This window comes from Carassius gibelio, chromosome B9 (assembly GCF_023724105.1).
Source record: "Carassius gibelio isolate Cgi1373 ecotype wild population from Czech Republic chromosome B9, carGib1.2-hapl.c, whole genome shotgun sequence".
Classification (NCBI taxonomy): domain Eukaryota; kingdom Metazoa; phylum Chordata; class Actinopteri; order Cypriniformes; family Cyprinidae; genus Carassius; species Carassius gibelio.
In genome coordinates, this window is record NC_068404.1 from 16,957,134 (window position 1) to 16,984,468 (window position 27,335).

General features: G+C 38.1%; 5 protein-coding genes across 5 annotated transcripts; 4 read left to right on the forward strand and 1 right to left on the reverse strand.

Moving 5' to 3' along the window:
- Positions 1-2,094: 2,094 nt before the first annotated feature.
- Positions 2,095-3,056, reverse strand: LOC127965314 (gamma-crystallin M2-like). The gene is made up of 3 exons (XM_052566074.1): positions 3,021-3,056; positions 2,696-2,938; positions 2,095-2,367 (listed from the first exon to the last, which is right to left on the reverse strand). Exons 1-3 carry the CDS (start codon positions 3,054-3,056, stop codon positions 2,095-2,097), a joined length of 552 nt encoding a protein of 183 aa, XP_052422034.1.
- Positions 3,057-8,508: 5,452 nt separating this feature from the next.
- On the forward strand, positions 8,509-9,476 carry LOC127964469 (gamma-crystallin M3). The gene is made up of 3 exons (XM_052564690.1): positions 8,509-8,517; positions 8,772-9,011; positions 9,143-9,476. The coding sequence occupies exons 1-3, from the start codon at positions 8,509-8,511 to the stop codon at positions 9,416-9,418; spliced, it is 525 nt and encodes a 174-aa protein (XP_052420650.1). The 3' UTR covers positions 9,419-9,476.
- A 1,227-nt stretch (positions 9,477-10,703) lies between these two features.
- crygm5 (crystallin, gamma M5) lies at positions 10,704-12,059 on the forward strand. Its single transcript, XM_052564691.1, has 3 exons — positions 10,704-10,712; positions 10,927-11,175; positions 11,275-12,059. The coding sequence occupies exons 1-3, from the start codon at positions 10,704-10,706 to the stop codon at positions 11,548-11,550; spliced, it is 534 nt and encodes a 177-aa protein (XP_052420651.1). The 3' UTR covers positions 11,551-12,059.
- Positions 12,060-17,675: 5,616 nt separating this feature from the next.
- LOC127964877 (gamma-crystallin M2-like) lies at positions 17,676-18,666 on the forward strand. Its single transcript, XM_052565305.1, has 3 exons — positions 17,676-17,847; positions 18,033-18,272; positions 18,394-18,666. Exons 1-3 carry the CDS (start codon positions 17,839-17,841, stop codon positions 18,664-18,666), a joined length of 522 nt encoding a protein of 173 aa, XP_052421265.1. The 5' UTR covers positions 17,676-17,838.
- Positions 18,667-23,896: 5,230 nt separating this feature from the next.
- LOC127964872 (gamma-crystallin M2-like) lies at positions 23,897-24,723 on the forward strand. The gene is made up of 3 exons (XM_052565300.1): positions 23,897-23,960; positions 24,066-24,308; positions 24,408-24,723. Exons 1-3 carry the CDS (start codon positions 23,949-23,951, stop codon positions 24,678-24,680), a joined length of 528 nt encoding a protein of 175 aa, XP_052421260.1. The 5' UTR covers positions 23,897-23,948; the 3' UTR covers positions 24,681-24,723.
- The last annotated feature ends 2,612 nt before the right edge of the window (positions 24,724-27,335 follow it).

A 27,335-nucleotide genomic window follows, 5' to 3' on the forward strand; every position in this document is an offset into this window, starting at 1 on the left:
GCCAGTGACACAACATGGGCCATTTTTAATACTGTATACAACACATAATTTTACATTTAACTGGGATTAAATTGCATTAGGCTATATGTTAACTGCTTTAGAAGCCTCCATCCTATAATTACTCCCTGGCATATTTAAAGATGTCTCCATCTTTTAACAGTGCTGTAACATTGCAGCAGGGGTGTCTCCACAATGACCTTGCAGTTCCCAATCGCATCTGCCAGGCAATTAACACCTGCACATACTTTACCAGCTTGTTAACTCATAGCTGTACCACATGGTAGCAGCTGATAAATCTGGCAGAAGATGTACAGTATTCTGCGTAAAAGACAACTAAAATAACTCAAGCTGACAATTTAAAGGAAATAAACAAACCATTAGAAACCCAATCTTATGTTGATTAGGTATTAATGTATTATTATTCCTCCCTTGCCTGTCACTTGTTATAAAAATCATGATTTCTGTACAAATCTGATTACAGTAATAGATTTCGCAATAACTTTTTGTGAGTAGTCCGAGAACCATATGTTAAAAAGTACCACCACAAGAGGGCGCTGTCAGGCTAGTGGAAAAAATACTAGCTCAACTACTAATAAGTGAACTTTGTGAACTATCCTTCCATTCTGTGCTGGATGCCTATGGAGGAATCTGGACCAACAGACATGTGCTGCCCTGTGGGCCCACTGGTGAAAAAGTGCTTGCTGGTGGTCTTTGTGCAGAAAACCCCCTTTTGTTTTAGCATGCTCTTGTGCCTCTCTGGCCTGCATCAGCATTGTGGACTTTGGGTATATGCTGGACTCTGGCAAAGCTCCTGAGTCATCAACATGGCCTGAACTATTGTATGGGGAGATTTAGCAGGGGCTATTGACCAGCAACTGCTCACACCACTGGCAGCTCATGCTCTCTGCCTATGCAAACACACATGCACTCATTGTTTTTAAATTACAAATGGTTAAAAAACATGTGTGGTATGTATATCCATGTGAACAAGGTACTGGTAGCAAAAACAAAATTCCTGACCTCGGTGTCAGTATAGCAAAAGGCCTGAAGAGGCAGTTTATTTTTTAAAGCATTTACTTCAACCCAATTCTTCATCTGTCATATAGATAAAAAACAAAGCAAAAAAAACATTTAAACTCATGTGTTACATGCAACTATATTTAGCAAATATATTTAAATCAATTGTTTATTTATATATTGTTAAATGTACAGTTTGTCAGGACAATGCTCAAATACTTGTTTTCTATAAAAAAGGTAACTGAAGTCAATTTTTTTCTAAGTTTGTAAGAGCCCATTAACCAACAGAGGGGAGTATTGAGTTATAGCAACAGAAGATGATGAAAACGATGAGATAACTGTTAATAAATAAATTCATACATTAAAAAATGGTTATTTGACATACTTAATATAATATAATTTAGTTCACCCAAAAATGAAAATTCTTGAGGGAGCAACTTGAGAGAGTAGTTTTTTTTATTTATTATTAATTTATTTTTTGGTGTATTATTTATTTATTTATTTTGGTGTATTATCTATTATCACTTTACTTTTATTCAGCAAAAACATTCCATTTATCAAAAGAGACAGTAAAGACGGTTATAATGTTACAAAATAATTACATTTCAAATAAATGCTGTTCTTTTGACTTTTTAGTTGATCAAAGAATGCAAATGAATAATGCATAACAAAAACATAAACAAACTGCATCAGCACAAAACTAAATACATTTATTCATACAGTATGATTTCTGAAGAATCATGTGACACTGAAGACTGGAATAATTGCTGCTGAAAATTCAGCTTTGTCATCAAAGAAATAGATCACTTTTAAAAAATATATTAAAATTGAAAACAGTTGTAATAATATTTCATGATATTGCCATTTATTTATGTTATTTTATTTTTAATCATTAATTTATAAATAAATATATATGTAAGATTTATATAAATATCTTTTATTAAAATGCTTTGTTTGAAGCTGACTTTTAAATGGAACTAATTAAACCACGAGACAGAAACTTAATGTGAGCTCAGTGTCATTTTTTTTTATTATTATTAAATAGTTTAAGGAACAATCAACTACATATTAAAATACCTATAACTCTTGAACACGTCGGATGGAGCCGACAGTAGGATGCATGGCACTCCAGTCAGTGAAGTGGTGGTACTCGCCTCTTTCCAACAAATACTGATGTCCCCTGAAATTAGGATGCTCATAGAAAACCCAAGCCCCATCCAGAACGTTGCAGGACTGTACCTCACGGTGACCGAAGCGGTCATAAACAGAGGGCCAGTCCTCACTGCACTCCATAATCTGACCCTTGAAGTCAGGCCGCTCATACAGACGGATACGGAAATTGCCATTATGCTGCAAAAGAGAGAGTGGATAGCCAAATACCATTACAATGCACTGATTTCTGGTAGGCCCTTTACTGTAGAAAGAGCAGAATCATGTCTAGAATCACCTAAAGTTATTCTAATGGTGCTCTAAATTATTTAAAAAATACATTCAGATTATGCATACTGAAAATAAACTTTCAGCAGGGAACGATAAGGAGTTTAGGCCCAATAATGCATCTTGAATGGTTGTGTGGCACATATGTCTGGTAGGTGAATGTTTTTGTTGAAAAGGTGGAACATAGACCTGCATTTGGCAAAATAGCCCAGCTATGGTTCTCCTAACAGGGATGACTTACATTTTGCACCATGCGACAAGATCTTATAGAGTCACTGAAGCCCATCCAGTGCTGGTAATCAGGATACTCTCCCCTGGTTAGGATGTACTGGCAGCCCATAAAGTTTGGACGTTCATACAAGACCCAGGCCCCACTTTCAACTCGGATGGAGTTACAGTGGCTGAAGTGGGACGACAGCTCTGGGCAGTCCATGCTGCACTCAAAACAATGTCCCTGAAGGTTTTTGTCCTCATAAAAGAAAATCTGTATGGGAGAAGATGTAGAAACATAATTAAGTCAAGAAAAAGATCACAGAGCCAGTTTACGCAAGCAAAAGGTGTCTTACTTTTCCCATTCTGTCCATGTTTGGGGCTAATTTCATTCTTCCTTTTGATGTATGCTGTGTATTGAAAGGGCAATGAGTGAGATTTATATGTTTCACATTGAGTTGCTCTGCCAGGCAAATCATTGTTATATGAATGCCCGCAGCAACTGCATCATCAACAGCTGATACTGTGATTGTTTCTAGATTGTTCCTGCAGATTAATGCAATGGCTGTTGTATGGAACACTGACCTTTTGATTCGGCAATGGCTGAGTCCAGAAAATATTTATTGGGCTAATTAAATTGTTTTCCAGATGCTGGTACTGGCAAAGTTGGAGCAGCACTGGCATCTAACCACTTGCTCAAATTGGATAAACACATCCCGAATGAAACAATGCATTTTGTGTTTGTACGCTCCACCCAAACTCTTGCTACTGTTAGACAGTAGGTTTACTTTTTTTTTTTTTTTGATATATATATATATATATATATATATATATATATATATATATATATATATATATATATATATATATAAGAAAATTTAATAAAATAAAAAACTGTAATAAAATGAGTGCATGCTATGCCATGTATTAATGAAAATGTACAAGCAATATGAATGCTCCTGAGTGAAATTTGACTGTCCCAGAAAAAGGGAATGAATATCTATGCAAATGCACTGTAATAACTGATTTTGTTTTGCTTTGTAAGTTGTTCAGGAATTGGACAACTGTTGACGAATAGAGGCCACAGTGGCATGCATGGCCCCCCATTCAGTGTGTCACCTGTACTCTCCCTTCTCAAGGAGTTACTGACGGCCACGGTAGTTTGCATGCTCGGAAAACATGCAGGGACCTTCCTGAACCTTTCGGGAATGGATCTTTCTGCAGAGGAAATGTTCCTGAATGGATGGGGTGCTTTCTGTAACTTCCCAAGTTTGGCTATCAAAATTGGGCCTCTCAAAGAGCTTCAGGTTGAGATGTACTGAAACCTGGAGGAATACGACACCTATCATGGCATTCCTATATAAGCTCTATTCAGTAGTATTCAGCAGCTTTTCCGCTTGCTCAGGAGCAAATTGTGCATCGCTGCTCACAAATCAATCTGTTGCAGTGTGTTTCAGAACATCTGAAATCCACATCTAAGATAAATGAATACTCTATTAATCCATATCGCTGTGTATATTGCCTAGTCTGCTAATTGTAAAAAATAAAATAAAATTATGTTAGCAGTATTGCATCATTTCCATGAGAGAAATATTACGAATATTTGCAGCAGCATTTACGCATGCAATTTTACTGGAGCAACACAGAGCAGTCTAGAGAATGTACAGTAATTGCACACCGATAGTTAAGGCCATAAGAACAGGTTTACATGAAACAAGCATTCTCGTGTAGCTGTTTCAACTGGGGTTAACTGTATTAAATGGTGTAATCTCAGTGTCATGGTTGTTTATTTTTCTAAGGTTGTTTTCATTGGCTGTGTGAGTGTGCAGTTGATTCTGCTACACACAGCATCAGAATCACGTTTTTATCACTCTATGGCTTCTATACATATAAGAACTTAATATCAATGAGAGTCATTTGAAGTATTTCTGCATATTGAATGCTTCCTCTGCTGGACTGCCACTCAATACTTATTAGAGATTCATAATTTCTGATCCACTTTAATTTGTGATTACGCAATGAGTAATGTGAGCATGTGAGCATGAAAAATTAGGGAATATGACATGTGTTGATTAAATACATGATCAACCGGCTGAGATCAAGCTATTGTGTTAATAAAAATAAATAAAAAATAAATAAAATTATTAATAATAATAATAATATTAATAATATATATAATAAAATAAAAAACACGTAATTACAGTCATTTTCCTCTGGTTCCTCACTTGTTGAGCTTGGGGTGATGCATCCACCACAAATATATTATTAAGCAAGATTTCTTGCTTAGTTTCTGTTTTATTCTCATTGCTAACCAGTGGGCCCTATTTGAAATTGTTTCATTTGTAAGTTCGCTCTATTTATTTATTTGTGCTATTTACACAATGTTTACGTTCTTTCAAATTTGTGTCCAGGTAAGCAAGACAAATAGTAAATGTAAAACAGCACTGCTAATATTCACAATTGTTGCAAAGTAGTATATTGGTAAGGATTTTTGTCTATGCTCACGCAGGTTGGCAGATTGAGGACACGTATTTTAACAAGGCAAATGTCTATTGGAGATGACAAACCTGTAAACTGATGAGTTGATTTGAGTTATTATATGCTGTTGTTTATGGAGTTTTAAATGGATGCTAAAGCTTTTAGGCTAGGCAGAACCTGCTCTCTGCTCCATTCGTTGCTAGGATGCCAATTCTACTGGTTCTATCGGTATTGCATTAAAGGGACTTGCTGCTCTTTTTAGCTGCTTATAAAGCACCCATTATTATTGCTCCTCTCCCTGCTCATCATGACAGGCTGCATGGACGGGCAGGAAGTTTTTGCGTAGAACACAACCATACCACCAAACCAAAGTTAATGCTAAGTATCTGTCATTTTGATGACAGTGGCCCTGACATAAATTAAGCGTTAGCATTAGTTCTGGCAGATCATGTCAGCTGATTCTCACCTATTGCAGCATTCCCATTTAAGCTCTATTCAATAGTATTCAGCAGCTTTTCCACTTGCTCAGGAACAAATTACCCTCCTCCATCCCCAGCTCCTCCTTTCGACACAGTCAGGACTTGGCTTTCTCTCTGCTCATTCATGATAGGCTGCATGGGTGGGCAGGGAGTTTTTGCCCAGAATATAACCATACCGCCAAATGTTTAACCATACTGCCAAAACAAAGTTCATGCTAAGTATCTATCATTTTGATGATAGTGGTCGTGACAGAACTATGTTTACACCTAATCACACTCTTATCTTATGAACACAGACTCACTGAAAGCAATTCAAAATGATTGTGTGGTGCCATTGGATTTACATGCCTAAGCAGACGACAAGATCGGATGCAATCATTGAAGCTAATCCAATTTGCTGCTAAAAAAAAAACATTTATTATTATTAGGACATTTATTTTTAGGTTGAAAACAGCTGAAAATAATTTTCAGGTTTCTTTGACGAAGAAATAAATTATAAGAACAACATTTATCTGACATAGAAAACTTTGTAACATTATAAATGCCTTTATCATCACTTTTGATCAATTTAAAGCATCCTTGCTAAATAAAAGTGTTCATTTCTATAATTTCTATAATTTTAAACTCCTCAAAATAAATATTAAACTGACTCCAAGCTTTTGAATGGTATAGTGTATCATGTTACACAAGCTTTTTATTTCAGATAAGATTTTTGTATCTTTCTATTCATCATAGAATCCTGAAATCCTAATAATAATAATAATAATAATAATAATAATACATGTTTCTTGAACAGCAAATCAGCATATTAGAATTATTTTTGAAGGATCATGTGACACTGAAGACTGGTCTAATGATGATAAAAATTTAGCTTTGATCACAGGAATAAATTACATTTTTAAATATATTCAAATAGAAAGCAGTTATTTTAAATAGTAAAAATATTTCACAATATTACTGATTTTGCTGTACTTTGGATCAAATAAATGCAGGCTTGGTGAGCCGAAGAGAATTCTTTAAAAACATAAAATATCTTACTGTTCAAAAACGTTTGAATGGTAGTTTACTGTATGATATCTATTTACAGCTATTTGTTAATTAATTAGCATCTTGATGCTTTAGATCAGGGGTGTCAAACGCCGGAACCCTGCAGAATTCAGATGCAACCCTAATTAAAAACACTTGATCTAGCTAATCAAGTCCTTCAGGCTTATTTGAAAACTAAGGCCCCGTTTACACGTACATGGTTATTTTGAAGAACAGAGACATTTTCCTTCGTTTGCGCCCTTTGTTTACACGCAAACGGAGAATTTGCCTCTGAAACCGGTTCTTTCTAAAAACTCCGGCCAGAGTGGAGATTTTGAAAATCTTAGTTTGCACATTTGTATGTAAACTAAGACAAACAGGTGTTTAGGCAGCCAACGTCAAAGGATGCGCCAGAGCTCGCACTTATGTCAAAAGTGCAACCTATATTTACATGTGATTTTTCCAATGTTGGACACACTGCACAGTGTGTTGCCATTTTGGATTTAGTCAATAATATACTTTTATTAACCTGTAATAAGTTAACACATTTACTTTGCTTTGGCCTACATTAAATATTTTTCTTTAATTGGTGCCTCAATGCCATGACAGTCTGGTAATAGCATCGCCTATTGATCAAAAGTAATTGTACTATAAATACATTTAAATACATTTAAACCACTTTTTTTTTGTATTTGTATATAGTTGCCATTTAAAGGGATAGTTCACCCAAAAATGAAAATTTTATTTTTATCTTCTTACCCCCAGGGCATCCAAGAAGTAGGTAACTTTGTTTCTTCAGTAGAACACAAACCAAGATTTTTACTCAAACCATTGCAGTCTATCAGTGTTATAATGTAAGTGTTTGGGAATCATGGCTAAAACATACTATAAATAAAAGAAACAAAAACATACACAAACAAAACCAAATTAAACCCTGCGGCTTGTGCTGATACACTGATGTCTAAAGACACAAAACGATCGCTCTGTGCAAGACACCAAGTACAACTTGTTCCTGGATCAACATCCTTGTTGATCCTGGAACAACATTCCAATCAACCAATCAGAATTCAGATAAAGATCTATATGTTAGAGACAGAGTTTGATCAAACATCCTTGCTTAATAACTAAGAAGGCCGTAAATAACCTATACATTTCAAATAATGTTACTGCAATCAAATGCTTCTTCGAAGTGCAGAATGGGAAAAGGGGGACTTAAAAAGGACTAATATGGGGTGCATTATGTACAAAGCCAATACATTAGAGATCTGGCAAATACTGAATATAAACAAAAAATTACAATTTCCTTTCATAAACATTTACATAAAGTTTTGCTCCATTTCATTGTTAATTCTAGTGACCTCTCTTGGTAGAACCGTTGAAATTGCTACAGTTATGTGAAATCATTTAAAGCACACTGGACCTGCTGATCTATTTTGCAAAAATGAATTATGATTTTGTTCATTTGACATGAACATGACTTATTTAAATTAACTTAAAAATAAGACTCTTTATGATGACTAACAAGTATTACTTTTTAAGCACTTGAAAAATTTTGCTACTTTAAGGAATTCTTCAGACAACTCTTGGCTGATGTGATTTCTTCAGCTTTTTCACTTTCATTTGCTTTCTCTCTCTCTCTCTCTCTCTCTCTCTCTCTCACTCTATCTTTCTGTTTGTCTTTCATTCTATTTGTTTCATGTAGGCTGTGATTGCACAATTTAAATTAACAGAAATCACAGACCTGCTTGATCATCAGGTTCCAGGCTATTTGAATAACAAAAACTATTATCAGCCTATAAAGTATAAAAGGCAGCAGTCAGACAGACAGCAACTGGACAGAATCCCACGAAGACTAGCAAACATGGGCAAGGTATGTATTGGGTGGTTTTAATCCAGTCGAGTAGAGCTGCCAAAAACAGCAAAATCCTCCATAAATTTATTAAATGGAAAGATGGCTTTTTTATGTTTTTATGTACATTTGCTACATAAACAAGCTCTAAAACAAATACCTGTTGTATAATGCAAGGCAAACAAGCCAGTTACTTCAAATGTTAAAGGTTATGGTCTACAGAGAGACCACTTGTCTTCTGGTATTCACATTATTAAATTTTTTTTTCTTTGTAGATCATCTTCTACGAGGACAAGAACTTCCAGGGTCGCTCCTATGAGTGCAGCAGTGACTGCTCTGATATGTCTACCTACCTCAGCCGCTGCCATTCATGCAGAGTGGAGAGCGGCTGCTTTGTGGTCTATGACCGTCCTAACTACATGGGAAACCAGTTCTTTATGAGGAGGGGCGAGTATGCGGATTGCATGCGCATGGGAATGAGTGATGGCATCAGATCCTGTCGCATGGTTCCTCAGGTAACAAAAAATAAAACAATAATACTGTTATCATTTTAATCATAAAAAATAATTGCTCAACTATTCAGAATGTATTGAATTAGAAATGCATTGAATCAGACTGAATCAATAAATTTATTTTCATCTTACAGTACAGGGGACCCTACAGAATGAGGATCTATGAGAGGGAGAACTTTGGAGGTCAGATGTATGATCTGACAGATGACTGCGATTCCTTCATGGACCGTTATCGCATGTCCGACTGCCAGTCTTGCAATGTGATGGACGGCCACTGGCTCATGTATGAGCAGCCCCACTACAGAGGCAGGATGATATACTTCAGGCCTGGAGAGTACAGGAGCTTCAGGGATATGGGATACAGCAATGTCAGATTCAGCTCTGTTAGAAGAATCATGGACTTGTGTTAAATTCACAGTCTGAAACTATAAATGATAACATAAGCATAAACAAACAATAAATTCCTCAACATGCATTTTTTCTGTGGTCTTGGCCTGTTTTCAACACTTTTGATTTCTGCCATTAGTGTAATTTTACCAAAAGTATGCAAATCAATAGAAATGAAACATATCAAAAAATATTAAGCCCCTTTCAAACAGCAATACCAGTAAATTGCTGCAAAAAGGAGCTACTTTTCCAGTAAATATGAAAATTTGCTGTTCGGACAGGAAATGATGTTCCACCTTTGACCGGTAAAGCACCTTCACACATCAGTTTCAAAATACCTGTGATTGGCCCAGAGTAGACGTTTTGATTTCACAAAAAATAAATTTCTGGTAATTTACTGGTCATGTTACAATGGCTCAAACTGTTAAATTTCCTGAAAGAATTTACCAGTATTTTTGAAAAGGTCCTGTATACACATGATCTTTAATTGTGTTTACCAGTAAAGCCTTTTTGTGTGAAAGGGCCCAACATTGATTGTGCTGTATTACCAAAATGCTCAGGGTGCGTCATAGCAATGGCCTTGTGGGAAGTACTCTGACATGTGCCTCAGGTGTTGTAGAGGTCCTTTGCAAGTCCTGTTTCTTTCTCTCCTCTCTTCCTACACTGTCCAGTCCAATAATGGTAACCCCCCCCCCCCCCCCAAAATATAACAAAAAAATTGACATGGGCAATGTAAAAATAGTGTATCATACTGTGAAATGCACTTCTGTATAATCAATCTGTCCTAGACACAAATATAATTTTTAGTTTAATTTGCCAGTCTTAAATGAAAACATTAAACAAACACCAGCAAAACAGCTAATAGAAAAAGCAAAAATAATTGAGTATGGAATGAGGAGATCTTCAATTACCAGGGTCCCTGGACTGGTATGGTTGACAATGTCAGTTTTAGTAAAAAAAATAAATAAAAAAAATAAACAACAACAACAACAACAAAAAAACCTTACAAAACATATTTTATTACTGAAATATATGTCTGATCTATCCTCTCTATTCTGTTTCAAAAGTATAGCGAATGACACATCAGTGGACCAGTTGTCCTCCTCCACCTGCCCCACAACCAAGAAAAGCCACAGTTGGTACAGGGTATAGGCGGAAACATTTCTGGTAACTACTTGTAGACTAGTTTAGAAAAAATAGAATTGCTGAGTAAGAAGTTCAAACAATGGGCTATAGATTTTTAGCAATCAAGTTGAGTATAAAAGCAACCCAGTAAAACACTGGCACTTTAGAAACAAATGCAAAATCATGGGAAAGGTAGGAGATAACTATGCTGAAGAAGACAAATGTGCTTTTGAATGGGATTACTACTAAGACCAAGTCACACCTGAAATAAGATCTACATTGATTTAACAATGTCATCTATTATTGGAGGGATACGGTGTACTTTCAAATGGATTAACAAGCAAAGTAAAGAACAAAGAGTAGCATATCCATTGTAAGCATGTCTTTTTGTCACTATACTTTCCAGATAATATTCTATGAGGACAGAAACTTCCATGGTCGTAACTATGAGACTAGCGGTGATTGTCCTGAAGTGACCTCATACCTGAGCCGCTGCTGCTCATGTAGGGTGGAAAGTGGCTGCTTCATGGTCTATGAGCGCACCAACTTCATGGGTCACCAAATGCTGGTAAGAAGAGGAGACTATCCGGATAACCAACGGATCATGGGAGCAAGCATCAGTGACTGCATCAGATCTTGCAGAATGATCCCTATGGTAATTCTATTTTTACACACACACATACACACACACACACACACACATAAATATATAAAACTGATGTAATTGAATTACTAAACAATTGTATATTTTCAGCATAAAGGAGCGTTCAGAATGAGAATCTTCGAAGGAGAGAACTTTGTCGGACAAAAGTATGAGCTGATGGATGACTGCGAGTCAATCCAGGAACGTTTTCACATGGCTGATTGCCAGTCCTGCAATGTCACACATGGCCACTGGCTATTGTATGAACAACCCAATTTCGAAGGCAGAATGATATACATCAGGCCAGGGGAGTACAGCAGCTTTAATAATATTGGTCTAGGCCCAGTGAAAATTCATTCCATCAGACGCATCATGGAATCCTGTTAGAAGAAATTACACTTGCTAAGAAAGACAACACATGATTCCATATAGTTTCCCATAGGGTGACCACCCGTCCCGCGTAGCGCGTGCGCGCACAGAGTTTGAAGCCCAATTCATGCGTCCCACAAATTGAGACTGTGTCACGCATAATCAATGCTTGCTCAAAAAATGTTGGTCGCTCATCTATATCTGGAGTCACCAACCCGTCGATCGCGGTCGACAAGAGCAGTAATTTATTCTTAAAGTGAATAAATTGTAATGAAAAATAAATAAAATTAAATAGCTGAAGTAAATCGTAAGTGGAAGTGCATTTGTCGATTCTGTCTTAAGCATACAGTACATCAGCAATTACACGTTTAGGGGAATAGGGCATTATTAATATACCATGTAAGGTGGTATGTGCCAGAAATGGGTAAACCACTATCAGTGAGTCTGCCCATGGGGTGGGGGCACCGCCGCGCAAGGCAGTGTCCCACATTGTCCCTCAGAAACATACCCCTTGTCCCCCCTTGGGCTTATTAGCAGGTGGTCACCCTAGTTTCCCAAAAAGAAATGTTGTGACATTTAATTTGAAAATGTGCCAAGGATCTACAGAATAATGTCAGAGATCACTTACTCCACCAGCTTTTTTTTTATTTTTTTTATTTGTGGAAGCTGTACTACCAAATGTTGATTAACATGCATCTGATCATCATGTTACATTCATTACAGTAACATCTCATTTTGTTGATCATCAAATGTGTGACAACAGGTACAATAAAGAGGCAACAGCAAGCTTCAACCTTCTTATCCTAATTGACTGATTTGTCTCTAATTTTGTGTTTTGTAAGTGTCTTTGTGACTACAATTGTCAAGCTCCTCCATGATGGCACAGTTGGACAGGGCTGCAGAAGGGCAACAGCCCAGCAGCAGAACCAGTATTCAGCAGGCTATTGGCATGTTTCTGAGCAAACTTCAGAAACAGATTCCATGAGGATGGCATAAGGGCTTGATGTCCACCAGGGGAAACCTTTGCTCACAGCCCAGCATCGTGCAGCTGGATTGGCATATGCCAGAGAACACCAGAAATAGGCAGGTCTGCCAATGGTGCCCTGTTCACCTCATGGATAAGAGTAGGTTAATAACTAAGCATGGAACCCACATTGATGTACTTAGATGAAATCCTCAGACCATTCATTGTCAGACCTTATGCTGGTGCAGTGTGCCCAGAGTTCCTCCAGATGCATGACAATGCCCAGCCTCATATGGCAAGTGTCAGTTTCTGGATAACAAAGCCATTGATGCCACTGACTGGAACTCACATTCCCCATACCTGAGTACAATTGAGAACCTATTCAATGTTACGTATCGGGGCATTTGAAGTCACAAAAAAGCACCACATACTGTCTTGGAGCTTGCTTATAGGTATGTGACCATACACACTAATGACTTACAGTATATAAGTTACCGTAATGAATTTAATGCAAGTAGGATCAACCTGTAATTTCAAATCTTTACTTTAATTTTGAATCCAGCCCTCAATGGTTTGATGATTTTGGCTTGTACTGACCATTGTCATTTTGTTCTCAACCAATTACACAATGTAAATAAGTAAATATTTCAGTATTATTTCAATTTCAATTTCAGTATTTCGTTCATTAAAATCCAATGTACAAGTTATGTGTTCCATCCTTCCTTCCATCTATCTATCTATCTACTGTATCTATCTATCTATCTATCTATCTATCTATCTATCTATCTACTCTTAGCACTTATTAGTGCAATAGTATGGTTGCGAGCTAAAGGGAAGTCGTGGCCTAATGGTTAGAGGGTTGGACTCCCAATCGAAGGGTTGTGGGTTCTAGTCTCGGGCCGGACGGAATTGTGGGTGGGGGGAGTGCATGTACAGCTCTCTCTCCACCTTCAATACCACGACTTAGGTGCCCTTGAGCAAGGCATCGAACCCCCAACTGCTCCCCGGGCGCCGCAGCATAAATGGCTGCCCACTGCTCCGGGTGTGTGCTCACAGTGTGTGTGTGTGTGTGTTCACTGCTCTGTGTGTGTGCATTTCGGATGGGTTAAATGCAGAGAACAAATTCTGAGTATGGGTCACCATACTTGGCTGAATGTCACTTCACTCACTTCACTCACTCACTAAAGGAGAAGCATACAGAGTTTTCTCCCTGAATAAGCTGACTAGAAAATAAGTCTAGAAGAGAGAGAAAAAAAGTTTTATAGAAATCCTCATTATCCCAATTAGGGCCATATTAACATTAACTGAAGTACTACCAAAGATTTTCATGGTAACGATAATAAAGCGATGATTAGGACCCAATAAAACTTTAGAAACAGATAGAGGTTCAGATTTGTTTACTAGGATTGCAGTCCCATGAGCCTTACTTGGAAATGAACAATGCAGTGTTTAAAATTCTCAAGTGATCAAACACTTTATCGTGTTTCACAGGTGAATTCAACACCTTGACCTTCCAGCTGATAAATCTCAAAGCACAGCGGGATGCCGGACTGGTGTAACAATTTAGAATAAGTGTCTTTTAGACATAATAATCCAACAAAAATCTGCAGCCATGACAAATTCCCGAAATCAAAATTCACGTTTAAGTCTCAAATGAACTTAACAGCATCTGAAGCAGACAGAAGCCAAGTATTATCCCTGTTAGGTAGAGTGATGCACAGCCTGGCTGGATAAAGGAGCGCGGGCTTGTTCCCTGTATTTTCGTATAGCTCTGCCATCGAACCTCTGTATGCTGCTTCAATACATCAGGGCTGTAGTCATCAAACATGCAAATCGGATGGCCCTTATAATGAAGGATGTCCGTTTGCGAGTCTCACATTTTACAGGGTCTTTAACTTGAAATTGGTGAAAACGTAAGATGAGGGGCCATGGTTTTCCTCCTGGCACTGACTTGGGAGCGAGACTCCGATGTGATCGATCTATCTCGGTGAGCAAAGTGAGGACCTCTGGATATCAATGAGCAATTGAGAGAAAAACGGTGATGGACAAGGGCCTTCAATCAATTAAATTATCTGAATGTTTTGACATCTGCTGCGTCCCTCCAGATCAGCTACTTTGTGTTTTAGCAGATCGTTGTCTTTCTGCAACTCTGCAATAGTATAATTTTGCCAATTTTGCCAAGTGTTTCATATTTTTGTGTTCATAGTGTTATATTTACAGTATTAAAATCATAAGATGATATAATTTATGCAATTTTCATTGCAATTTTGATAAATGGTAAGATGGATTTTGTTGATACTGATTTCATTTAAAGGGGGGGTGAAATGCTATTTCATGCATACTGAGTTTTTTACACTGTTAAAGAGTTGGATTCCCATGCTAAACATGGACAAAGTTTCAAAAATTAATTTGTACGTTTGAAGGGGTATTTTTGGAACAAAAATACTCCTTCCGGTTTGTCACAAGTTTCGGAAAGTTTTTTTTGAGTATGGCTCTGTGTGACGTTAGATGGAGCGGAATTTCCTTATATGGGTCCTAAGGCACTTCTGCCTGGAGTAGCGCGCGCTCCCGTAGAGCAGAGCAATGAGAGGCTGAGCACAGACATTCATTGCTCAGAGCGAGAGCGTCGCGAAATGTCACAAAAGGAGTGTGTTTTTGGTTGCCAGGGCAAGACAACCCTGCACAGATTACCAAAAAAAAAAAAAACAGCATTAAGGGACCAGTGGACGGAGTTTATTTTTACAGAGCATCAACGGAGCTGTGCAAGTGTTTTTGTTTGTTCCCTGCATTTCGAAGATGCTTGTTTTACAAACAAGGCCCAGTTTGACGGCGGATTTGCACATCGTTTATTTCTTAAGGATAATGCAGTCCCAACGAAAAAGGGTCACGATCGTGTGTTGGAACCGCATGCGGTGAGTAAAACCGCTTCAAATATCTCTGTGTTGTTAACTTAGCTATCAGCGCGTAAGCACATCAAGTAAACAACATGCGATGTTGTCATCAAACTGCACTTTCCACATGTACAGCTTAAAAAAAAAAAAAAAAAGACGACATAAAGTGGAACTTAGTCATTTTCCAAAACCGCTAAGCAAATATATACAGTTTTAGTACATACCACATAGAGACGTCGTTGCTGATGCTGCTCTTGTTAAATTTCAGCCTCTGGATCTGTGTCACAGCTTCCAGACGCTCTCAACGCAAAAGCCTACTCGCGCTCGTGATTCTTTAGCTCCGCCCACACATCACGCCTCCAGCCGGTCGTGTTTTTCCGGGAAAAATCGGTACAGACTATCTTTCTCTTATGAATATAATAAAACTAAAGACTTTTTGGAGTTATGAAGGATGCAGTACTACTCTATAGGTACTCAATATTAACAGGATATTGAGTGAAAACGAGCATTTCACCCCCCCCCCCCCTTAATTGGTATAACAGCCTAGTGATAGTGATAATTAGAGTAATTAAAATGTTCAACAGTCTGTAACTATATTTTATAAATAATTATGAAAGGAGTATACAAAATGTCTTTGTGTGGCTATGAAAGAGAAGACAACCGATGAACAGCATCAGGGTTACGGGTGCCAAAGACTCTTTTATGCAGGTGGGGAGTGAAGGCTAGCGTGTCTGGTCCAATCAAACAGAGAAGCTACAGAATTGTAGCTCAGTTTGTTGAACATGACAGAAAGATGTCAGGAGACACTGTGCATTGCAGTTTGCTGATTTGGGGACTAGGTAGCCACAGACTGTTCAGAGTGCCCATGATGACCCGTCTACTGTTGAAAATGCAAAGTTGTTTCCTGATGGCAGTGTCCTCTTTCAGCAGTGTAATGTACCCTGTCACAAACAAAAAAATAGTCAGGTTTGATTTTGAGGTGTATATTTGGCTATAAAATTCCCCAACTCGGAGTCCAATTGAGCATCTATGGCAGTGATCTTCAATTATGGCTCACGAGATCCACTTTCCTGCAGAGTTTAGCTCTAACACTAATCAAACACACCTGAGTTTGCTAATCAGGGTCATTAGAAAATCACAGGTAGGTTTGTTTGATTAGGGTTGGAGCTAAACTCGGCAGGAAAGTGGATCTTGTGAGCCAGATTTGAGGATCACTGATCTATGGGTTATGCAGGACCAACAAATCTGGTCCATAGAGTCCCCAACTTCCAACTTGCAGGAGTTAAAGGCAGATCTCTATCTGCTGCTAATGTCTTGGTTCCAGATACCACAGGACACATTCAGAGGTCAAATAAAGTCCATGCTTTGATGCATCAGAGCTGTTTTGACAGCATAAGTGGGTCTGTAGAATATTAGGCTTTTGGTTTTAATGCTACATATGATCATTGTAAACCAATAACTATTATAAATGATTATTAGTACTGGGGCACCCCCAACTGCTTTTCTTCTTTATTCCCTCTACAGAAGTGCCAACACTTGTAGGGAACCGTTTGTCAAACTACGCGAGATAAAGATGACACCACAGTTATTGTCACTCATCATGGACATAAAAACCTTTTTCCAGTGACAGTACAAGTGCAACAGCTTGTCACTGGAACAAGACCCTTAAAAGGACATATTTGATCCTTTTTTTTTTTTTTTACATCTAATAGGTAGGTCTACAAATTAGTACCTTAATGGTAAGAATTACTACTCTTAAGTTACTAATACAGTATGGTGTACTTCTACAATGAAAAGCTGTTGTACCCCAAAAGATAAAATTTTGGCCCTTTTTTTTCTGTGTGACCTGGATGAATGTGAGATTTCCCTGCCTGAAATTGCCGGCCCTGAACTCCACCACACAATGGTGATAGCTCAAAGCTCAGTACTTGGGTTAATCAAACCAGTTACTTGAACCTGAACACTACATCATAAGTAAGTCAATAGATTGCTACTACTTGTTTCCTAAGGGTGTGCAAACATGGCTGCAAAATTGAAACCTCTAGACAGGAAAAAAAAAACGTAATAAAATCATTACAATTATTGTTCATTGCATAGTGTCTAAGTTAACTTGCCACTGAACAATGTTTTGTAAATAAGCATTTTATATATATATATATATATATATATATATATATATTAAGTAATTTACATGTACAGTGAATTTTCTACTGTTTCACATCTAAAAAGTAAATTGTGTTGCCCACTCACAACATGTACCTCTCATGCTGACAAATATCCCCATAGATCTCACTTTTCATTAGGGCCTCTATGTATTTTTGCTGGGTCAGGAGCTTACTCACAATGCAGGGCACATATTCTTTGGTATAAAAGTGAGCGCTTCATACAGACTGTGTCAGTGTAGCTGGCAGATCCACTCAGTTCTGAGGAGCAATTTACACAACTGTGACCATGGGCAAAGTAAGTTATGCAATCTTAAGTTGCAACAATTTCAAACTGAAAATACTTAAAACAAAAAAAAAACTGTTTAATGAGATTATGCAATGCATAATGTTATCCTATAAAATGATATAGAATGCATAAATGCAACAAATGTTCCTAATTAAAAACTTTAAATCAATAAAATAATAACTTGGACTCTTCAGGTCATCTTCTACGAGGACAAGAACTTCCAGGGTCGCTCTTATGAGTGTATGAGCGACTGTGGTGACTTCTCTTCCTACATGAGCCGCTGTCACTCTTGCAGAGTGGAGAGTGGATGTTGGATGATGTATGATCGTCCCAATTACATGGGAAATCAGTATTTCTTTAGGAGGGGTGAATATGCTGATTACATGTCTATGTTTGGAATGAGTGAATGCAGGTCCTGCCGTATGATCCCTATGGTGAGTTCTACATTTCATAGTAGATGAGAAAGTGAACCCATTTGGGCTTCTTAACATTTGATCCCTAATGATCCCTAATACTTGTTCAACATAAATATAATTGTCTTCTCTCCCGCTAAAGTACAGGGGATCCTACAGAATGAGGATTTACGAGAGGGAGAACTTCATGGGTCAGATGTACGAGATGATGGATGATTGTGACAGCATCATGGATCGCTACCACATGTCCGAATGCCAGTCCTGTCATGTGATGGACGGCCACTGGCTCTTCTATGAGCAGCCCCACTACAGAGGCAGGATGTGGTACTTCAGGCCTGGAGAGTACAGAAGCTTCAGAGATATGGGTGGCATGAGATTCATGAGCATGAGGCGTATCATGGAATCTTGTTACTAGTGTTCCAGTGTTTCAATAAAATTATTTCTCTACAAAAGCAAACTGTAAAAATGAGTATTCCACAAATTTGTCTGAATTGATTTCTGAATTTACTGTTTTTATTAGTTTTTTTATGTATACTGATACCACGGACAGGAAACATAATTTATCCTCTCTGACAAGAACAGTGATAAATTAGTACATTTTAAATAATAAAAATACTATTATACTAACATTAAAACAAAATGCACACAGTTTCTGAATATGCAAATTTTCATAAAGAATATGATAATTGTTATTATTCTCTCTCAATATTTCCGGTCTATATTCTATCACCCTGTTTTTTAATGTTAATTAATAAATTTGTTTCACAATTTACCACCAAAAAAATAAATAGAAAATACAGATACTATAAATACACTATCCATTTAATAAAATAACAGTCTTTCCATTAAAATTATGTATGGATTAGTGTGGGTCAATGATTAAAATGTTTAATCCCGATCAATCGCATTATTTTTAGTAAAAATATTTCTTGTAAATCTCAACTTAAATATTAATGTAATCAAAAAAAATATAAAACCATTTGCCACTGCCAGGGCTTTAACGTTATTATAGAAAATATTGAATATTTTAATGTAGAAAAACAAGTTATGCTCAAAGTCCAGAGCCTCGATCATATCATTATAACGGGACACCTTTCAAATAGATACTAGCACGATCGCGGCACCCAACACAACACTTAATGGGTGAGTGCAGTAGCGAGTGGGTAGAGACTCATGTGTGCGGGGTGCGGATAAGGGTGTACTCAGTACTAGCCTTTTCACACTAGGCAATCCTAACTGCACGAGAGCATGTTTGACCCCCAAAGCCCACGGTTCAGTTGGGCTCGTGCACGGTACGAATGTAGTGTGAGTGCTAACCGCGCCGGAGCACTTAACTTCTGATATATGCAGCATATATATATAATGCGAGAGGGCCATGTCCGCAGGGCCGCATCTCTAATGACTCAAAATAATAAACTACAAAATGATGCACTCCACTGTGCTGATCGAGAGCGCTTCTCTGCTGTCTTCACGTGCTTCACATTTCCCACTTATGAAGTCATGTATATGAGCTCATTGCATTCTTTTCTGTTAAAAATAACAATGAACAGTGGCTTGTGAATGCTTAGCCTAAATAATTTTAATGTGTTATGTTAGGCCGAACCCAAACGCTCTCATTGGTTGAGATGCATGATGACGCTCATCTCAATTCAGAACTGATCAACATCTCACCCGTCCATCATACTTGACCCATGGTTTGTCTGTATTTGTGATTGGTCTTTCTTGAATGATTCGTTAATTTTGAACTAATCTTTAATGTGACTCAGAATAAAAGAGTCATCTCGGGGAGTGAGTCGTTCAGTCGCGCATGTATAATATTCTATAGGTGCTGTACTGGAATAAGTCTAGTAGTTCATCTGTTTCAGTCAATGCAGTCTGAGCCGGAAAGAGAATTGATCAGTTCATCTCTCGAGTCTTTGGGTTTTTTGAGTCGTTCATTCATCACGTGACAGACCCATAAGTGTAACCAATGCAGCCTTGAGCTGGAAATAGAATTGAATAGTTCCTCTTCAAGAACTTGAGCTGCATCAGAGAACACTTTGGGGAACGCCCTTCAGCATGACCGGCCCTGAATCATGTGTGTAATCATTGTGTTGTCTGCTTGAGAGTGAAGCACTTGGAATCAGCTCTCGAGGGAGTTGACGGCTCCAATGCGAGCGTTTTGCTTTACTCTCAGAAGGCTCTCTTTGAGGAGGGAGCCATCACTGGCGTTTCTAGCGGTGCCCGCTTTTGCCCAGGCGGAGAGGTGGTTGTGCTCATCGGTTTCCCTTTTGGATCTTGTGGAAGGAAAGTAGATGGCCAAGTCACTATCTTCTTCCTTAACCACCAGATCCGGCACCCGCTCTCGGGGGTTCGGAAGCCCATGTTACAGTACTTTCCCCCCGGTGAGAGGGTGCGATACTCTGCCTGTCTTTCTCTGAGGAGATTGATGTGGAGGGCGTCAATGAGCTCGCCAGTTGCACAAGCATCAGTTGCACAAGCATCAGTTATACAAGCATATTATGCCTAATATTATAATACGCAGCATTAATGAGGAGTGTACAGTCGGCTCTCGGGGGGCTGATTGTGCTTTTCTCGCTGTTAAGTGCTCTGCTCTCGCCAGGCACACGCCAAGGAGTGTGTCCATGCATGTGATCTTGCGATTGTGGTCCCGCTGCTGCTGAGGCACGGTGGCGACCAAGATCACGGGGATCACACATGATCTGGCGGACGGGTTGTAGACGGCTCGTCCTATCTCCACCCGTGTTCCCTAGACCAAGAGCTCGTTCTCAAGGCTTCTCGAGTGAGAACATGTGTTTATCTCTCTTCCTCTAAGGAGGTTGAGGCGGTCAGCAAGGGCTGCTGGGTGGGAGCAGACCCAGCCCTACCGTGTTCCCGCCCCTTGTGTTAGGTGTGTCACTTCTTGTACTCCGCAGAGGCTAGAATCAGAGTAGCACTCCCAGTCTGAAGGCTTCTAGTGGAACCACTGTGGACCGTCTTTTTCGCTGAATAGCCTTCGTCGTAACGTCCTAAGGACTTTTTGAGGGCCAGCTCCCTCTGGGAAAGAGCGGTGTACACTGCATTACATGATGCCTATCTCTCCTCAGTGCCCTCAGGAGATCTGCCAACCCTGCCAGTGTTCCAGGGTGCAGCAGTCTCTGGTGAGCACTTCTCTCCCCCGAGCAGGCTCTGGTCTAGTCTTCCTAGCAGACAACGTGGGTCTAAGGACCATCATTTAAGGAGACTTCAGCTATGAGAGTTGATTTCTTCAGCTGATTTCTTTCTTTGACGGCATAAGAATAATCATAAGCTCCTATATGAGGAAATGGTTAGATATTCCAATAGCTGGGAATCAATAGCCAAACCCTGCATCAAACCATTAAAGAAAAAGCAGCTACTAAAGAACACTGCAGCAGGAGGCTCTGGACCAGGCCTGAAGACCCCAGTTAGGCCCCAAGATGATGGGGACATACACCCAGGTTTGATCAGACTGAGGTGGGTCTGCCTCTGCAGAGGTTGTATTGTGCTTAAAAGGCCAAACTCCTACATCAACTGAGGGGCCCCTGCCATCTACTAGTGGTTGCAAGACAATCAAGAAGTGCAAGACACCTATGTGCAGCAGTGTTGAACTGTTTGCACACATGCATAAATGCTGCTATTGTTTCATTTAGATCTGACAGATAAATTGTCTCTGGACTGGACCTTTGCTGTTTCAAATGTAATTAGACAGTCTTATTAACACTGCAGTCCATCTTTATTATTTTATTTGTCACTATGGTTGCAAGCAAAAAAATACTGTATTGGCTCGACTCACATTGCACTTTTATATAGACATTACACAGCTGCTACTGCATGCTGCTGTGTGTAAATGACATTGAGAGACTAAATGTAGTTTCATAAATATAGTTCAGACAGGAAACACTTTGGCAAGTTACTTGAGTTTATTGAACACAATTTATCTTTGGCGGTATGGTTCCTTATGGGGGTTCTTGCTCCTGAAATAATTGAACATACAAGAGCTTTAAACATTAATCCCTGGAACCATCAGCTTAGAAATACATGACCGTTAAGACTCTTAATAATGCTTTTAAGCAAACAGTGATAATCATGTAGATGTGGCAGTGGGATGTCTTTCCTGTAGCCTGGTTATGAAGATGAGTGTCTCTAAGTAGTGAGGTCCATGCCCGCTAAGATTTGGAAGCCTTAGTGATCTGAAACAAAGAAGACAACAACCAGAAGGTGCACAGTAATATGCTTATGCTTATAATGGCGAAGGAGGGAGGGTTCTGAGCCATTGAGCATACTTACCTAGCAGTGGTGCCACATTTATATGTCCTGTGTCTAATAAGACAGTGGTAGTGATTGGAGTGATTTGACAGCTGACCGCATCAGCTGGTCACAGCCTGAGCCTCTGTGTAGCTGCTTTTGTCAATTACAACATTTCTTAAATTGTGCAGGTCCCACTTGTGCTGCAAAAGCAGGTCTGATATGTTGGGATGGGGCATCAGTGGATCAGATCTGTTGGTCCAGCACATCCTATAGATGCTGAATCAGATTGAGAGCTGGGGAATTTGGAGGTTAAGGCAACACCTGGAACTCTTTGCCATGTTCCACAAATAATTACTGAACAATTTTTTTGTTCATTGTTTATTATCCTACTGAAAGGGTCTACTGCCAGTATGAAACACCATTGCCATGAAGGGGATTGCATATTCCGTAACAATCTTACAATAAGTAGTAAGTGTCAAAACATTCACATGAATGCCATGACCCAATGTTTTCCAGCAGAACATTGCCCAGAGCATAACTGTCTCCACTGTCTCTGGAGGAGCAATGGGAGCCCTTGACCATGTTTTCCTTCTTTGCACCACTTTTGGTAGTAATTACTCCATGATTGGAGCACCCCACAAGACTTGTAGATTTAAATATTACTAACAATTACTATTTGGCCATTGTCAAAGTCACTTTTTTTTTTGTCTTGCTTTAAACCATTTGAAATTCAAAAATTCTGACTGGTCTTATGCTGCTTTATATATCCCACCCTTCAAAATGTGACATTCTAATGAAATCGTGTTGTTAATTGCACCTGTGAGTGGCTCTAATGTTGTTGCTGATTAGAGTGTATTGTACATAATGTTGCAAAATTGCTAAGGATAACATTTTTTTTTTAAAATCAAACCAGTTTCTACTGTATCTGTTATATTAATATTAATACAAATATTTAATTCAAAAGTAGTATTCTTATTTTATACAACAGTCGGTTTCAGTCAGAGCTGATACCCTTATAGATAGTTCACATAGACATATAGTGGCGTGGCGCAAGAGGTGACTTGAGTTTATATTCTGGCTCGCAGACCTTTCCCCATTCTTACTGCAAATTTTTTTTTTTTTTTAAGTTAACACACATTTGACATTCAAATTTGAATCTACAACATTTGTACAAAAAGTTTAGTACATTATACCCACAATGGTAAGGTCAAATGTACTGTACAGTTTTCAGAGAACAATTGGCAGAAAAATTACAAAACCATGTATGTTGGTCCTATATATGGTGTCTATGCCAACTTGCACAGTCAGGAATTGCCTAACAATAGAGGCTGTAGTCTTTAGTCTTGGTCTAGTATAAAAGCACAGGTGACAGCAGTCAGTCAACAAGCAGAATCAGCTTCAGCTTCAGCTTCTCCTTTGTGGAACTACCGAGGACCACTCAGTGCAACCATGATGGGCAAGGTAAATTTCAATTCAACAACAATTTTATATTAAATTTAATTAGAATTACCCTTAATTTTAAAGATAGAACTGTAAAATATAAAAATAATAATTCTGACTTTTCAGGTCATCTTCTACGAGGACAGGAACTTCCAGGGTCGCTCTTATGAGTGTATGAGCGACTGTGGTGATTTCTCCTCCTACATGAGCCGCTGTCACTCTTGCAGAGTGGAGAGTGGATGTTGGATGATGTACGATCGCCCCAACTACATGGGAAATCAGTATTTCTTTAGGAGAGGAGACTATGCCGACTACATGTCTATGTTTGGAATGAACAACTGCATCAGGTCCTGCCGTATGATCCCTATGGTGAGCTAAGTTTAAGGTCTTAAGATAACAAATAAACATAGATTCATTTGAAACTTTTTTTGGCTGAAAAACTGATAAATGAGTTTTTTTCCACTACAGTACAGGGGATCCTACAGAATGAGGATCTACGAGAGAGAGAACTTCATGGGTCAGATGTACGAGATGATGGATGATTGTGACAGCATCATGGACCGTTATCGCATGTCTCACTGCCAGTCCTGTCATGTGATGGACGGCCACTGGCTCTTCTATGAGCAGCCCCACTACAAAGGCAGAATGTGGCACTTTGGCCCTGGAGAGTACAGGAGCTTCAGCAATATGGGTGGCATGAGATTCATGAGCATGAGGCGTATCATGGACTCCTGGTACTAGTGTCCCAAAGTTTCAATAAAATAATTTGTAACTAAACGTTGTGTTAAGTACCACCTATATTTGTATTTATGAACCTATTTAAGATGATAGCCAACAACATTTTATAGTTAACACATCCGCTAGTTCTTAAAAATGACTATTTCAGCTGTGCAACATTAAGTCCAAAGCCAGAGACTGTCTTTAAGAATACCTTTCAAAACCCAACAGGATATTGCAACCTTGAGCAAGGCACTTGAACCTCATTTTACAGCAGAGAGCAGAGACATTTTATTTATGAACCATTTTATTTATTAAGCATACCAGAACTTCAATTGGCTTAATTGTTTAACGGCTACTTACTTGATTTCCACATAACACCAGATATCTGTCATTCTCAAAAAAAAACCTGTTTAACTTTAGGCCCTCATTATAAAGACAACAAAATAGGCCTACTCATTGATTCAGAGGTTGTAAGACAATAAACACAGCTGTACTGTTGAATTTTTACAGAATTGGCCAATATTTCTAAATCAACACAGCCTTATCTCATCATTGTAATAATTTGAATGAGTTAACAAGTTAAATTGTAAGATACTTTGAGAGGGATTTTCCTAGACAAAACAATCAAAACAGTTTCAATGTGGAATATGCAGGATGCAGGATATTTTTAGCCGGCTTGCTAGTCATTGTTTAAAAAAAGTAAATGCTTGCCTATGTCAGTGCACAAATTGATGAATGCATTCCTGATTTATGCAATACAACATACATTTAATCAATGTCAAATTCCCGCTTATGCCGTTTATTTAGAAAATACAGGATTAGTTTCCACTGTTATGCTGATGATACTCAACTATACATTAAATCTCAACAAGACCAGATGAAACTTCTAAATTATCTAAGCAGAGTGTGTTAAAAATATAAAATATTATATGACCCATAATTTTCTCCAATGAAATTCAGATTAAAGACAGAGATATTACTTATTGAACCAAGAAAAAATACACAAAATATCTTGGACTGCTATTTGCAACTAGACAGATGTACTGTTACTTCCTCTACAGTCAAATATCTGGGTGTTATATTAGCCAGAAACTTGTCTTTTGAAAAGACAAGACAAAACATGTTTCCCATGTTACAAAAACAGTATTCTTCCATCTTAGAAACATTGCCAAGCCACAGAACATTACCTGTTTCTGATGCAGAAAAGCTAGTTCATGCATTCCCTGTAGACTGGACTATTGTAATGTACTGCTACATGTACTGTAGGTGGCTGTCCTGCATCCTCAATAAACAAGTTACAGGTAGTCCAAAAGTGGAGCGACTAGAGTCCTTACCAGATCAAGGATATATGATCATATTACCCCAATTCTACAATCTCTGCACTGGCTACCTATTAAGTTCTGTATCAGTTACAAAATATTATTACCTAAGGCTCTTAATGGGTTAACTCCTGCGTACCTAACTAGTCTTATTCCAAACTCTGGAATAGCCTTCCTGATAACATTTGCCGTTCACACACACCCTCACCATTTAAATCTAGATTAAAGACACATCTCTTTGGCCAAGCATTCTAATAATGCATCTCATAATCTTGTACTACAGTTATATCAAATCAAATGCACATTATTATTATGAAAATATTTACTTGGGTTAAACTAAGTAATTTTACTAGGTTGGAACAGCTAATTATGTCTCTATTTGTTTCTCTGTTTCTGCCACAGGATTGACCCCCCATGGTAACTAGGATTTACACAAGCTTCAGTCTGGATCCAGAACACCTGAAAAGAGATGATGCTGACCCTCAGAGGACCTCAGATGATATAAACCCTGAAACAACAGACTGAAACAACCAAATTTTGCTATAAGTTTAACTGCAAAATATAATAATTGCTGTGAATACTGTTCATCTTCTTTTTGAGTACATCCTTAATTTATTTTTCTGCACATTTCTGCAATATGTACATTAACTGAAAAGTCTTGAATCTTTGCTTTGCAACATTTTGTGTTGTGAAAAGTGCTATACAAATAAACTTGAATTGAAAATATCTGAATAGTTTGAGCAAATTGTGCAACATATACACATACAAATGCACACAGTAGGTATGCCATTATTTACTTAAGCACATTTCGTTCCAAAATCTCAATTTTTTTATTTATTTTGGGGCATACAAAATTAGTTTTTGTGAGTCTCCTGGCTGTTATTTTTCCATACCATGTACAATAATGGGAACTGGGGCTATCAAGATCTAAAAATATAAAATACATGGATTTCATTCACTATATTACAACTGCTATGAATCTTTAACATAGCTTCCAAATGAAAACCAAAGTAGTGTGTGGTTTCCAAATAAATCTATTTAATTTTAACCTATTTTGTTCATATTTCTCTTTACATGCTGTCAAACATATTCCAACCACAATCTTGTCAGATGACAGTTTTTAGGGAAAAAAAAACAATAACTTATTTCTTCTTATCTTGACAGATGCCAAAAATAAATAGAGGTAATCTTAGGGAAACTGCTTTATTGGATTTACTACTAAAACTAATAATAATAATTTTTATTGAGTTGCTTGATTTGTCTCAATAGGAGTACAACACATTTTTTATTTCTCCGAGACAAAGCAATCAGCTAACCAAAACTGTTTCAAATCAATTCAAATCGGCAAATCAAAAAG